Genomic DNA, 12,055 nt, shown 5'->3' on the forward strand with positions numbered 1-12,055 from the left:
TATATATATATATATATAATAATATAAATATAAATATAAATATCTACAGGCCAGGCAGGACCTAACATGGGCCCAGGTGCAGGACGGGCCTTAACACGAGACCTAGTCCAAGCGCAGAATTTCTTGGCCTGGCCGGGCTGATCACCCGTATATGTGTAGAGCCCAGAAAGGTAAAAATAGAAATATTTCAGCTAGAAGAAAAATAAAAAGAAAATGAAAAAAAAAATGTACTGCTTTCTACTATTTACATTTGCTCAAACAAACAAACACCCCCTAAGGTGGGACTAGTAGTATTGTCTCATGATGGATTATTACATGTACCACTATCATGTATTTAAATTAAATTGAATAAATTTTAATACAATAACATTTCAGTTAATATTCAATTACTCACTTTTTATTTGCCTTCATTTTTTTTTTGCTAAGGCTCAGTTTGGAAGGAGTACAAATGCAAATATGTAGAGTGCAAAACCTTGTATTTTGTATTATTTTGTATGTATTTATACTATACATATTTGTATTTGTACTCTTTCTAAACTTAGCCTGTGGCTCAATTTGAAATGAGTACAAATACAAATATATACAGTGCAAATACATAAAAAAATAATACAAAATATAAAGTTTTGCACTGTACATATTTGCATTCATACTCCTTCCAAACTGAGCCTAAGTGTGCAATTTGAGCAGACCAACTCGACTCCTGATCAATCCAATGGACAATTTTACATGGGCTGGGCTTGAGATCAAAAGGCTTTCTTAATTTTTGGGTTGGGTCTGACCTAGACCTTAGGCAACCCATGCCCTTCCCAACCTTATCCCAACTTAAGTCCGGCCCACTATATACAAACATATACGTACACATAGACACATTATTTGGGTGAATACATACATATATACATAAGCATATATGTTTATGTTGATTTTTAGTGTGAGATGATTTGACTAATTTGAGCCTGGTCCGGACCCAATCCCAACTCAACTTTATCCCAATCCAATCCCGGCCCACTATATACATGCATACTGTTAGAGAATATCAACCTATTCAAGGACCACACCTATCAACTTAAGCTTTTAGGTTGAATGGTTCTCTGAAATGGTATTAGAGCCACTTTGACCATGTGGTCTAGTGTTCAATCCTCATTACCCCCATTATAATTAATTAAGTTTCAGCACAAGGTATGGGTGGACCTGTGCTTGCTCACACTTCAAGCCTGTACATATACATATATGCATACATGCTTACATAAACATATTCATTTATTTTAATTTTAGTGTGGACTGATTTGACTAACTCAAGCTGAGCCCAATCAGAATACATTAAGTTTCAATGCAAGTTGGGCTCAAATTGGACAGATCGGGCTTGGCCTTGGACCTGGTCCCAGCTTGGGCCTTAAGCCCAAGGTCTGGGTTGAGCTTAAAACTGACCTATTCCGCTTGACTTGCACCCTAAGGTTTCTCTACCTTTTCCTACTTTTCTTTCAAACCAAACACAGCCTTATTGTTTGCAAGTTCAAATTGCAAATGGAAAATGGGTTCTGTACACCAATACCTACATGCACATCGGCCCACATTTCATATGCGGGTTTATTAGTTCAAATCTGGATCTAACTTATTTGGTTCTAATATTATGGGTAGCTCCATCTGTCTAAAAACAGAACTTAGGGCCTGTTTGGTTCATGGATAGAATCGGGATCGAAATTCATCGGAATCAGAATTAGAATCACGTATTCCTGACATTTGTTTGGTTAAATTAGGAATCAGAATTGGAATCAATTGAAAATTTTCAATTTTGTATTAGTCTATTTATTATTTTATTAATATTTTATGAAATATGTATACATAATTATTATTTTATTAGTACTTTATTATTATTATTCTATTAGTATTTCATAATTCATAGCTTAATAAAAATCATTAATTTATGAATATTTTATTAATATATCATGATATTATTATTAATTTAATTATATTTTTCTGATATTTTATTATTAGTTTAATAGCATTTTATTATTTTATTAATATTAGGGTTTGGGGGGGCTTTTTGTCATGAGCTTTTTTACTTCTTGTCAGATTTTGGAATTAAAATCCCATTCCCCAATAATCTCATTCTCCCATGAATGGGAAACAAAGAGTAGGAATTAAAATGGATCATTCTGATTCTAATTCTAGGCACCTATTCATGAAAATCAAATGGATCCTTGATTTTTTTTTTCAAATTTTTAAAATAGCTAGTAAACATGTATGTGCATTTGCACGTGACAGTATTTCTAAGACAAAACTATTTATAATTCATGGGCAGTTTCTAAATGGTTATAACTTATAAGTGGGTAGTTTCTGAATAGTTGAATGGTGGCAATTTCTAAAGTAAGAATAAAGGACATATATGCCCTTTTTATGCCCGCTATGTGCTTAGACAAGAAAAGTAGAAAACGTCCAATGAAATTTTCAAAAAAATAAGGAAAATCCGCTCTTTTATAAGTAGTACATACTTTACTTATAAGTTTCAAGTAAATAAGTAATAACTATTACCATGTAAAGTTTAAATTAGTAACTGTGAAGAAAAACAATGATTCAAACACCAAAAAAAATAATCTAGAAGAAAATATAATTTGCCCCAACTTGTTGAAGTTAAACAAATCAGTATGCCTCAGTTGATATGGTTTTCTAAATGATTATAACGAATACACATGGGCTCCCCACTGAGTGCATCCCGCAAATACATTACGTAGCATTAGGAACATCTCCCGAATGGAGTTAGAATCTCCAGCCAATAAAACATGTTCCAACAACCTATCAATATAATCTGACACTATATCTTACCATGAGATGGACCCATCATTAAAGTGTTGGAATATATGTATGAAATGTGTGGTGTCAAATAATTAAAGTGATGCATATCAGTCCGGCCCCCAATAATCTACTACTAATTTTCTTTTTAGAGCCTCCAATAATCTATTACTTATACATACCACTCCGGCTGCATCGATAAATAATTAAGCAGATGCATCAATTTCAGACACCATGTTGGGAGAATCACGAAATGAAGCAAACTCTAATCAAGTTCCAAAAAACAGCGAAAATAATATTTTAAAGTGTTGGAATATATGTATGAAATGTGTGGTGTTAAATAATTAAAGTGATGCATACCAGTCTGGCCCCATCGATAAATAATTAAGGGGATGAATCAATTGTAGACACCATGTTGGGAGAATCACGAAATCAAGCAAACTCTAACCAAGTTCCAAAAAACAGCGGAAAAAATACTTTTCTCCCTCGTTGTGTGAATCTATTAGGAAACAATTTAGTAGAACTTAAAACAAAAAACAAGCACACAAGAACACAATTAAATTTATGTGGAAAAACCTTCCCGGTGTGGGAAGATAAAAAACCACGGTCACCAAAAACTTCAACTATAAAAAAAGTGATTGTACAAGTGTTCTCTTTAGATGAAACTAGAGGCATACAATTAGCAAATCATCAAGAAAATACATTCCTTGGAAACTAACAAATATCTCAAGATAATGGAGAAATCTCACCCAAAATAGAGGTACTGTTCACAGACTCAGATCTCACAAATAAGTGAGCCAAACCAGATCTTCACCATTCAGATTGAAGAATCTTAAGTCACGAACATTTCTACAAAATTTCAACTCAATCGGACCACAAACGACCTTCCATTGAAGCACAAGATGAAAACTGTGCAACCTGAAATTTGAAAAGTCTGTTCCTTTTCTCTCTCTATTTTTACACGGGATTCTCTTCCTTTCTCACTAATCTTCCAGCAACCAACACTACTAGAAGGTTATTTTCTTTGACTATTTTCATTTGGGCAAAAATACCCTCATCCATGGGCTAAAAAATACCATATGGGCTTCTTGTGCCATTCTCCACATAAGAGGGAAACCCAACAAACTCCTTGCGCCATCCTCCACATAAGAGGGAAACCCAACACACCAAGTTTCCGTCCAAGATTTAGTAGATGTTGTTTATACTAGTCTGTCTATGAACACTGTTTCATTTAATAGTCAAGAACTCAAAAGATTAGACTTGTGAAGTTAGGATGAAGTTCCAAGATACAAAATGTAGCTTGATTGGTTTTTCCTAATGTATCGTGTCGTTGTGTCAATGGATATCCAAGCCTTGATCAGTAAGATCTGGCTCCAGTAATTGATTGTGTCCAAACGATATAATACTAATCAGGATGGTAATTTTCTCTATCCCCGTTGAGTATTTGGCTTATTGCCATAGTGGGAGTAGAGGGGACATGAAGGTACTTGGATTGGTGGGATGGGAGAAATTCTTCGTCCACCCTAATACTGATTACATATATTAAAATATATTTAAAATATAAAAAAATATTTATTTTAAATAAATTTATTTTTTAAAAATAATTTTAATTTAAAGATTTCATAGATTGGGTCCCATCCAAGATCAAGGATGGAGGGTGACAAGAATTTCTTCCAAAGTCGGGGTCAGGAAGAAGGAGTATGGTCCTTGTGGTTCCTATTAGGCTATGTTTGGTTTGAAGGAAAATATAAGGAAAGGAAGGGAAAGGTAATGAAACCTTTACATCCCTTGTATTAGTTTTCCTATCTTTCTCATCCTTTCTCTACCTTTTTTCCTTCAAACCAACATAGCCTTAAGGATAAGTAATTCCATCCACACCATATCCTAACCGGAATTTTATAAGACTTTACTTTAAACATTATTTACTTTTATTGTTTGGTTAGGCATTGCTTTAACTTTTCTTACTTTTCATGTCAACTTAACACCCCATAAAAGTATGCCACATAAGTTGGGGAATTAGGGGAAACAAGAATTTAATGTTTCCCTACTTGTTTCCCCTAATGCCCGATGCCCACTAGGGGTGAGCAAAAAGACTTAAAAATCAAATTGACCGAAACCAAACCAAAAAATCGTTAATCGAATCAGTCTGTTAGATTTCGATTAACCAGTACAAAAAACTTACAGTTAACCGAACCGACCGATATACATATATTTCTATATATTTTATATATATATTTATGTATATTATATATATTACAAATTATTAAATATGCATTATATATATAAATATATATATATTTATAATTTTTTATTATATATTTATATATATTTTATAATATATATTGTAAAAATTAAAAAACCGACAAACTGAACTGATGATTAACTGAATTGGTCAACCAGTTAACCAATAGGTTTTAGTTCAATTTTGATTACCGATTTTTCCAAAACCAATACTATCGATTCAGTTACAAAATATACCCTACAGTTCAATTAACCGAACTGTGAACACCCCTTGCCCATCGAACCAAACACCCTCTTTATTTGTCTTGGTCTATTTATGATATGGCCTATAGGGTCCCACACCCAATCCATCAATTAATTAGTACTAAGTTACAACCCGATCATTTGAAAATTGAGAATTTCTTTCGTGTGGAACGAGAATAGTGAGGCCTAATTAATAATAACCCATTGAGTCTGGACTTTTTTTTCCGGTTAGGAGTTGGACCTTATTTGTTTTCACCCATAACGCCACAGCTACACCTGTTCAAGGGCTGGACTAGGTTTTGCCTAAACAAAAAATTATTAGGCCTGAGCCTAAGTCTGGCTTGACCATCAGGTCTAGATTTTGAGCTTGAGCTTGGTTCTATATAAAGCTCGAAGCTTGACTTTGATAGGCATTTTATAACATATTAATTATATATTATTAATAATATATTATATACTCTATAATATTTTATACATTAATATACATAATACATTTTTTGCTATTAATTTTATTATTATATAATATATTATGTAGTATTTACATATATATTATATTTTTGTTATATATTTAATATTAGCGGGCCAGACTTATTTGAGAAAACCTAAACCCGAGCCCATGGACTTAAAATTTTGTCCAAGCCCGATTTAAAACAAGTCAGGCCTACCCAGCCCATCAGGCTACTTGGCCCATGAAAAGGTCTAGCCATAACCCCCAAACCGAGGTGTCCCAACCCACCCTAATTGTATCCACTATGCAATTATGATTGGGTAATGGACCCATACGTTGTTATTCTGGTGACCAGTATCCAATGACCATTGTTATCACATAGAAAATGACCACGGATGTCCAACTAAACGCTTCAAGGAAAATTTCTAGGTCGTAGAGATGTCTTAATTACACAAATAGTTGATGTTTGATTCGAGGTGTTTCAAATTGATCACAATTAAATAGTCATGAAGTGGAAGGACGAAATTGTACACCAATGAAGAGTTGTTATTCGGATAGATACTCCAACGCTCAAGTCAGTTGGGTATAAAAAGATGTGACCAGGCCGAACATGTTGAAATAATGCTGGTCTGGACAGAAGAGAGCGTAGAGAGGCATTCAAAAAGTGTTGAAGAATACCTTTTGGAAGGTTAACACCCGAACAACAGCTTCTATTCAGATGTTTTTGTTCTTAATTAATAGGAGAACTTCGAACTGTATTTAGTGTTTAACATTGTTGTTTGGCTTTTAAGTTGTTGGAATTGTCGTCAGTTGTACATGTGTTTGTTTAATGAAAATCGTCATTACCAAAAAAAAATAAATAAATAAAGAGAAATTCTTAAAACTGATTCATCAATACACGCCATATACAGAACGAATTAAACAGAAATTCTTTCTTTTTATAGCTACATAAGAAAGGCGATCATGTCGACAAAATGAATGGGATATCCTACATGATCGCAGGCTAAGATAAGCAATTTGAGAAACCAGAGACTTTGTTTTGATCAAAATATTCAGTATATTGATATATTTGTATTGTAAATAATTACAAGTTATAACTCTGAACAGAAATCACAGTGACGCTCAACATATCGCTTGTTCATGTATATTCTCTTTGGTGCTCTCTCTCCCCAAAGACTCCAACTGAACCCGTTCTCAGTCTCAGCTTCGCTTCAGTTGGGACCCCAGCAGCTCAAGTACATGACTTTCCTCAGCGATTCCTCCGTCTGCTTCATCCTCTTCGTGGTTTTCTTCATTGCAGAAGAGGAAGAAGAGAGCTTCTTCGCCTGTGAATATGATCTCAGATTGTTGTTAGCATGTTGGTGCAGCGACCGGATAGTGTAATTCCATCTACAGAACCCCTGATCCTTCAGGACCTCAACTGCTCCAACGCTCGCCGCTACGATCCAAGCTTTCTTCGTCGAACCCGACGAACTCATCCCTTGCTCTCCCCTATCCCCAGTACAACTGTTGACCGAACCTTGTCCTCTTTCAAATTTCAATGACAGAAACAAAGTTTTAGTCTAAGAAGGCGAGAACTGTATATATAAAGCAAAGAGTCGTGGTGGAAGGTGGGAGTCGGTAGAAATAAATTTTCAAAACCTGTGGAGCCAACCGGTTTCAGAAAAAAACAGACAAAGCTGGTGGGTCCTAGTTGCCAACAGCTTCCCCCTTCCCCTGTAAGTAGGCAGATTTCTTCGAAACCATGGCAGAAACGCCAGCAGTGAAGCTTTCATTTAAATTTCAAACAACACCTGGACGCACGTGTTGAGTAATAGTTACGTTAACACATACGTAGAACATTTGAGTCTTGCGAAAATTACGGCCACTTGTTTTCTATTATTTTTTTTTGGTAAATTAGACAAATTTCTTAAACTACTCGTAAGTTTAGGAAATTCACTTACTTATCCCTATTGTTTTGAAGTTATCTTTAATATATCTTTAAGATACCTTTAAGTTTTTTTTGACAATTATCTAAATCCTACTGCTGTTAACGTCCGTCAATTCGTTCACTTGTGACACTAGGTAAAGTATAAAATTTTTGTAAAACCCAATGTTATCCTTCAGATAAGAACTACAGAAAGAACCCAAAACCACTTTTCCCCTCCTCTGCTGGGTTTAGCAGGTTGGTAGAGGGTGGTGTTAACGACATTAGTTTTGTAGCTAGGTTGTATTCCGTCACTGGGTTTTGGTTTTCTTGGAGGAAGACCATTTGATCAATGGCTGGACTTATGCCCTGCACACGTTCCAGCTTTCTCACTGCTCTAGTCTCTTGTGCAACTGCAATCACCCTTGTAGAAGAAGAAGAAGGTTTGGGAGCTTGACAGAGAGGTTGATATATAGGATGATCAGACAGGAGGAGGAAGCTGGCCGGCATGTCCGAATGCTGACGCAAGAGATTCGGAAGTCATTGGATAGGCATACCATCTTGTATATATACCACTTTGGTTGAGCTATCTAATACTTTGGGACTGTAGAACTGTGCGGTTTGGATTCCCAACGAGATCAGAACAGAGATATGAACTTGATCCACGAGTTGATAGGGAGGAGTAAATGATGAAGATATAAGGGAGATTAAGGAGAACAAAGAAATGAAGATCCTGATGCCGGGTTCAGCTCTCGGTCTAGCAAGCAGCGATGGTTCTAGTGAGGCTGCAATACGGATGGATGCCCATGTTGTGGGTTTCAAACTTCATGCCCACTATCATCATGAATGTGCTGCAGGTCTCTACGCCTTGAAACATCAAAATCATTCCAACTTAATTTCTTCTCTTAATTCATTTGAAATAAATGTTAGACAGTGTATGCCCTTACTTCCAATCAGAATGATATACATTATGACATTTATTGTAAATGAATAAAATACATATTTGATTTATGTTATTATGGTGTGTTTCTATGTAATACCCTTAAATTAGACACATATGAGATTTGTGTTAGTTTAGAATCTTCACAACCGTAGGATAGATCTGGGAAGATTTATTCTACCAACTGCTAAGGTGAGACCTGAGGTATATGCAGTGTGGGTTTTCTTGAAGCCCTGAACCGGACCAAAATTCCAGTATTACCCTGAACCTTAGAGATTGATGGGCAAAATTGGAATGTTACACCTGACCCGTAGACTTGATTATGATACTGCACTAGGTGTTGGATTGGGTTGTCTTTGATATGCCAATCAGTGAGATCCTTAGAGAGGGTCAAAACCTGGGTATATTGGGACATCAGTTTTTGATATGCCACTCAGAATTCATCTGAGTGGGGGATCATAGTGACAGGATCAGTCCCTTTGTCGGGCATAGTGAATGATCAGGGATGCACGCTCTCTGATAGAAACCAAAGCTGTCGGTAGCCGATTTCAATCATTGAAATTTGTTTTTGCAAAATATATTTATATAAAGATATACATATATATTATGGTTTCAAAATGTTTGCAAAATGTTTTAATTCCCAGGATCCATGTGAGTAGAGAGTGCAACACTATTCCTTTTAGCCGAGGGAGAAGTCCTCTCTTGTCAGGCAGTGTTTGATCATTATGGGCTGAGAGGTTAAGTGTTAGACCATTGAGGGTAATACCTGATGGGCTAATCTTGTATCTGCCCATAGTCCTTGGGTTTTTTATAAGGTGGCTTGACCCAGGGACCACTTAGTGTAAGTGTTGGGCCCATTAAGAGCCCATGGTGATGGGCTCAGAGGTTCACTGTGTCCTACACTGAATTCGACCAGGCCTTGTAACAGAGGCTGGGTTGAACCCATGTGGCTGATGTGTAGATCAATGTTTGGGTCCCACGCCATACAAGGATACCCAACTGGGCAGCAATTTGGAGGTTGAATGAGCACATGGATTTAATGGGCCTAAAGCCCAAATCGAACTAGTTTAATTAAAGAGGGGCGGTTTTGGGATTTAGATCAGTAGATAAGATAGGGAGTTATCCCTATCCACTCAGAGAGTCCAGATCCAAATAAAGATTTCGATTAGGAAACTCCTAATAAGATTAGGAGGGTTGATCTTTATCTGCAAATAAGTTGAGGGTTTATCCTTATCTCTTAAAGAGAGTCTCGATCCAAATAAGATTTGGATTAGGAAACTAGTAATGGGATTAGGAGGAGCTCTATTTAAAGTTATAAATAGAGGAGGACGAACCCCAATTCACCCAAGCTGATTACAGATTCAAGAGAGAAGACAGTTCCAGTAAGACTAACGCCATCTTCTGCTCTTGCCTCCCTCTATTGCTGCTTCCATTGCTAGTACGTTCTCCACCAGTAGGAGTGATCAAGAAGTGTTCTTGATATCAGTTTTTGGTGAAAAATTGATCTGAAGTCGTGCTCTCACACCCTCCATCGAATTCTTGCTAAAGAGTTCGGTTATTGCTGAAGAACCACCTGCTGATTCTGCTCCACCCTACGTTGTGTCATCTTCAGTGGGAGTAGTCTTTGGTGTTTTCCTTGGGCATGAACACCTTCGTTGGGAGTTACTGTTACTCTATATCAGGTACATCTCTCTATACCTTTTGATTTCAGATCTGATCCGGTTTAGGGTTCAAGATTGATATTTGAAAATGCAGTTTTCTAAAGCAGGGAATATGATTCCTACATGGGAAAGAGAGAAATTTTTGAAATTTCACCCTACCTTCCTACACGGTTCGACTATCCATATGATGGATTTCTCATCCCTTCAGTGGTACCAGAGCCAGGTTCAAGTCTTGAACCAAAAATAGATAAGATCTGAACCTGCGCAAATGGGCAGAAAGCGTTCTACCCGATTTGCTCAGATAATTGATTTTCTGGGAAATCGGTTCCCAGATTAAGGGTTGTTGATCTGAAATTAAATCTTTATAAATCTGAATTATATGTAGAATAGTTATGTATATTTTTCTTGATTTATAGGTTGTTCATGCGATGGAGATCGAAGTTTTTATTGGCGCAGCAAATCTACGATTTTGCAATTCTTTTACTTTTGATCTATAATTATTTTTTTTTAATTTCTAGACTAAATGTATAGGAATTCGATCTGATGTAAAATTAATAGAAAATTAGGGTTTTTTCTATTTTATTTCATCAAGAACGAAGCTGATTGTGTAGAAGGAGGAGATTTTGCATATTAGGGTTTCGCTATCTGTGATTTGCAGTTTGTGAAATTGCAAACTGTGATCTAACATGTGAACAACCCTAGTACTAATTTTTTATTGTCTTTAATCAGTAATTTCATTTCAGATCAATTCTTGAATTAAAAATCAAACCCTAGACCCATCTGAACCAGATTGGACCAAACTAGTTGGACCAAATCTATGGTTCGATGGGGGCTATTCTCAGCCCTAATTTCCCACTCTTGGGTCAAGAGATTGATGTTTAATTGCAAGACCTAATTTGGCCCACACTTGTAAAGCCCAGTTTTAAAGTGTTAAACTACTTAAGCCCATTGATTGCATAAAAACTATATGGGTCGAACTACTCTTTGCTATTCAGCCCATATACCTAGATAATATTAATCAGTAATATTATGGATAATTATGGGCTTTAATCATGGAATTTATAGATATTAATTGATTGGATCAATTTTATTTCTACATGTGATGTATGGATGTGTGATGTGCAACGTTCATGGGCCATAAGTACTTGGCCCGTGCTGATAAGATAGTGGCTCTTGCACACACCATGGATGAATGCACATCATTGCCATGGTGTCCATAAGATGATTGGATGATCATTCCTTCATAGTGGGCCCCACACCTCCCCAAGAGGAATCGTGTGGAACTCTAACCGTTTAGGGCCCATCGAAATCTGGCTTTATGAAAGTCAATGGAAGCTACTTTGGTTTGACCTAAATTAAACTAGGGTGTAACTTTTGTTCCCTCCTGAAATATGAGTGCATTTGATAGGGAAATTCATATGATGAACTCTCTAAAGGCCTTCCATCATTAGCATGAAGATGGGTCCTTTAGTTAAGAGGAAACACATCCAAAAATTGGGCTATCCAAGTGCTGATGGATCTGTTGGAATTTTTCATAAGATGATAGGGGCGTCATAGACCGATGTGGGAGGGGCATATCTTAAAATGGAAGACTTTCTCACGGTACCTTGGCATTCACGAATATGATGGGTGAGCACTCACTGGACAAAAAAGGTTTAACCTAAAATGGCAATGAACCTTGTTTGACAAAGGCCAAAGGGAAAGCTCATACGATGAGTGGATATGATCCTTCACAGAAATGTGGTGGGGTTATGCAGCTGAAACAGTTGGCTCCATGCACCCTATATGATTTCCCACATTTCTAGAGACATAATTGCAGTCTCCGTCAC

At 36.4% G+C, this 12,055-nt stretch overlaps 1 protein-coding gene across 1 annotated transcript; it reads right to left on the reverse strand.

Annotated features, from left to right (window-relative positions):
* Window positions 1-6,752: 6,752 nt before the first annotated feature.
* Window positions 6,753-7,270, reverse strand: LOC148877959 (uncharacterized). Its single transcript, XM_088966491.1, has one exon. The coding sequence runs from the start codon at window positions 7,195-7,197 to the stop codon at window positions 6,931-6,933; it is 267 nt and encodes an 88-aa protein (XP_088822617.1). The 5' UTR covers window positions 7,198-7,270; the 3' UTR covers window positions 6,753-6,930.
* Window positions 7,271-12,055: the final 4,785 nt, after the last annotated feature.

This window comes from Nelumbo lutea, chromosome 1 (assembly GCF_056320005.1).
Source record: "Nelumbo lutea isolate HS-2025 chromosome 1, American lotus-T2T, whole genome shotgun sequence".
Lineage (NCBI taxonomy): Eukaryota > Viridiplantae > Streptophyta > Magnoliopsida > Proteales > Nelumbonaceae > Nelumbo > Nelumbo lutea.

Coding starts and splice junctions, on each gene's coding strand:
- LOC148877959 (XM_088966491.1), bottom strand. CDS start 7,197: ATGAGTTCGTCGGGTTCGACGAAGAAAGCTTGGATCGTAGCGGCGAGC.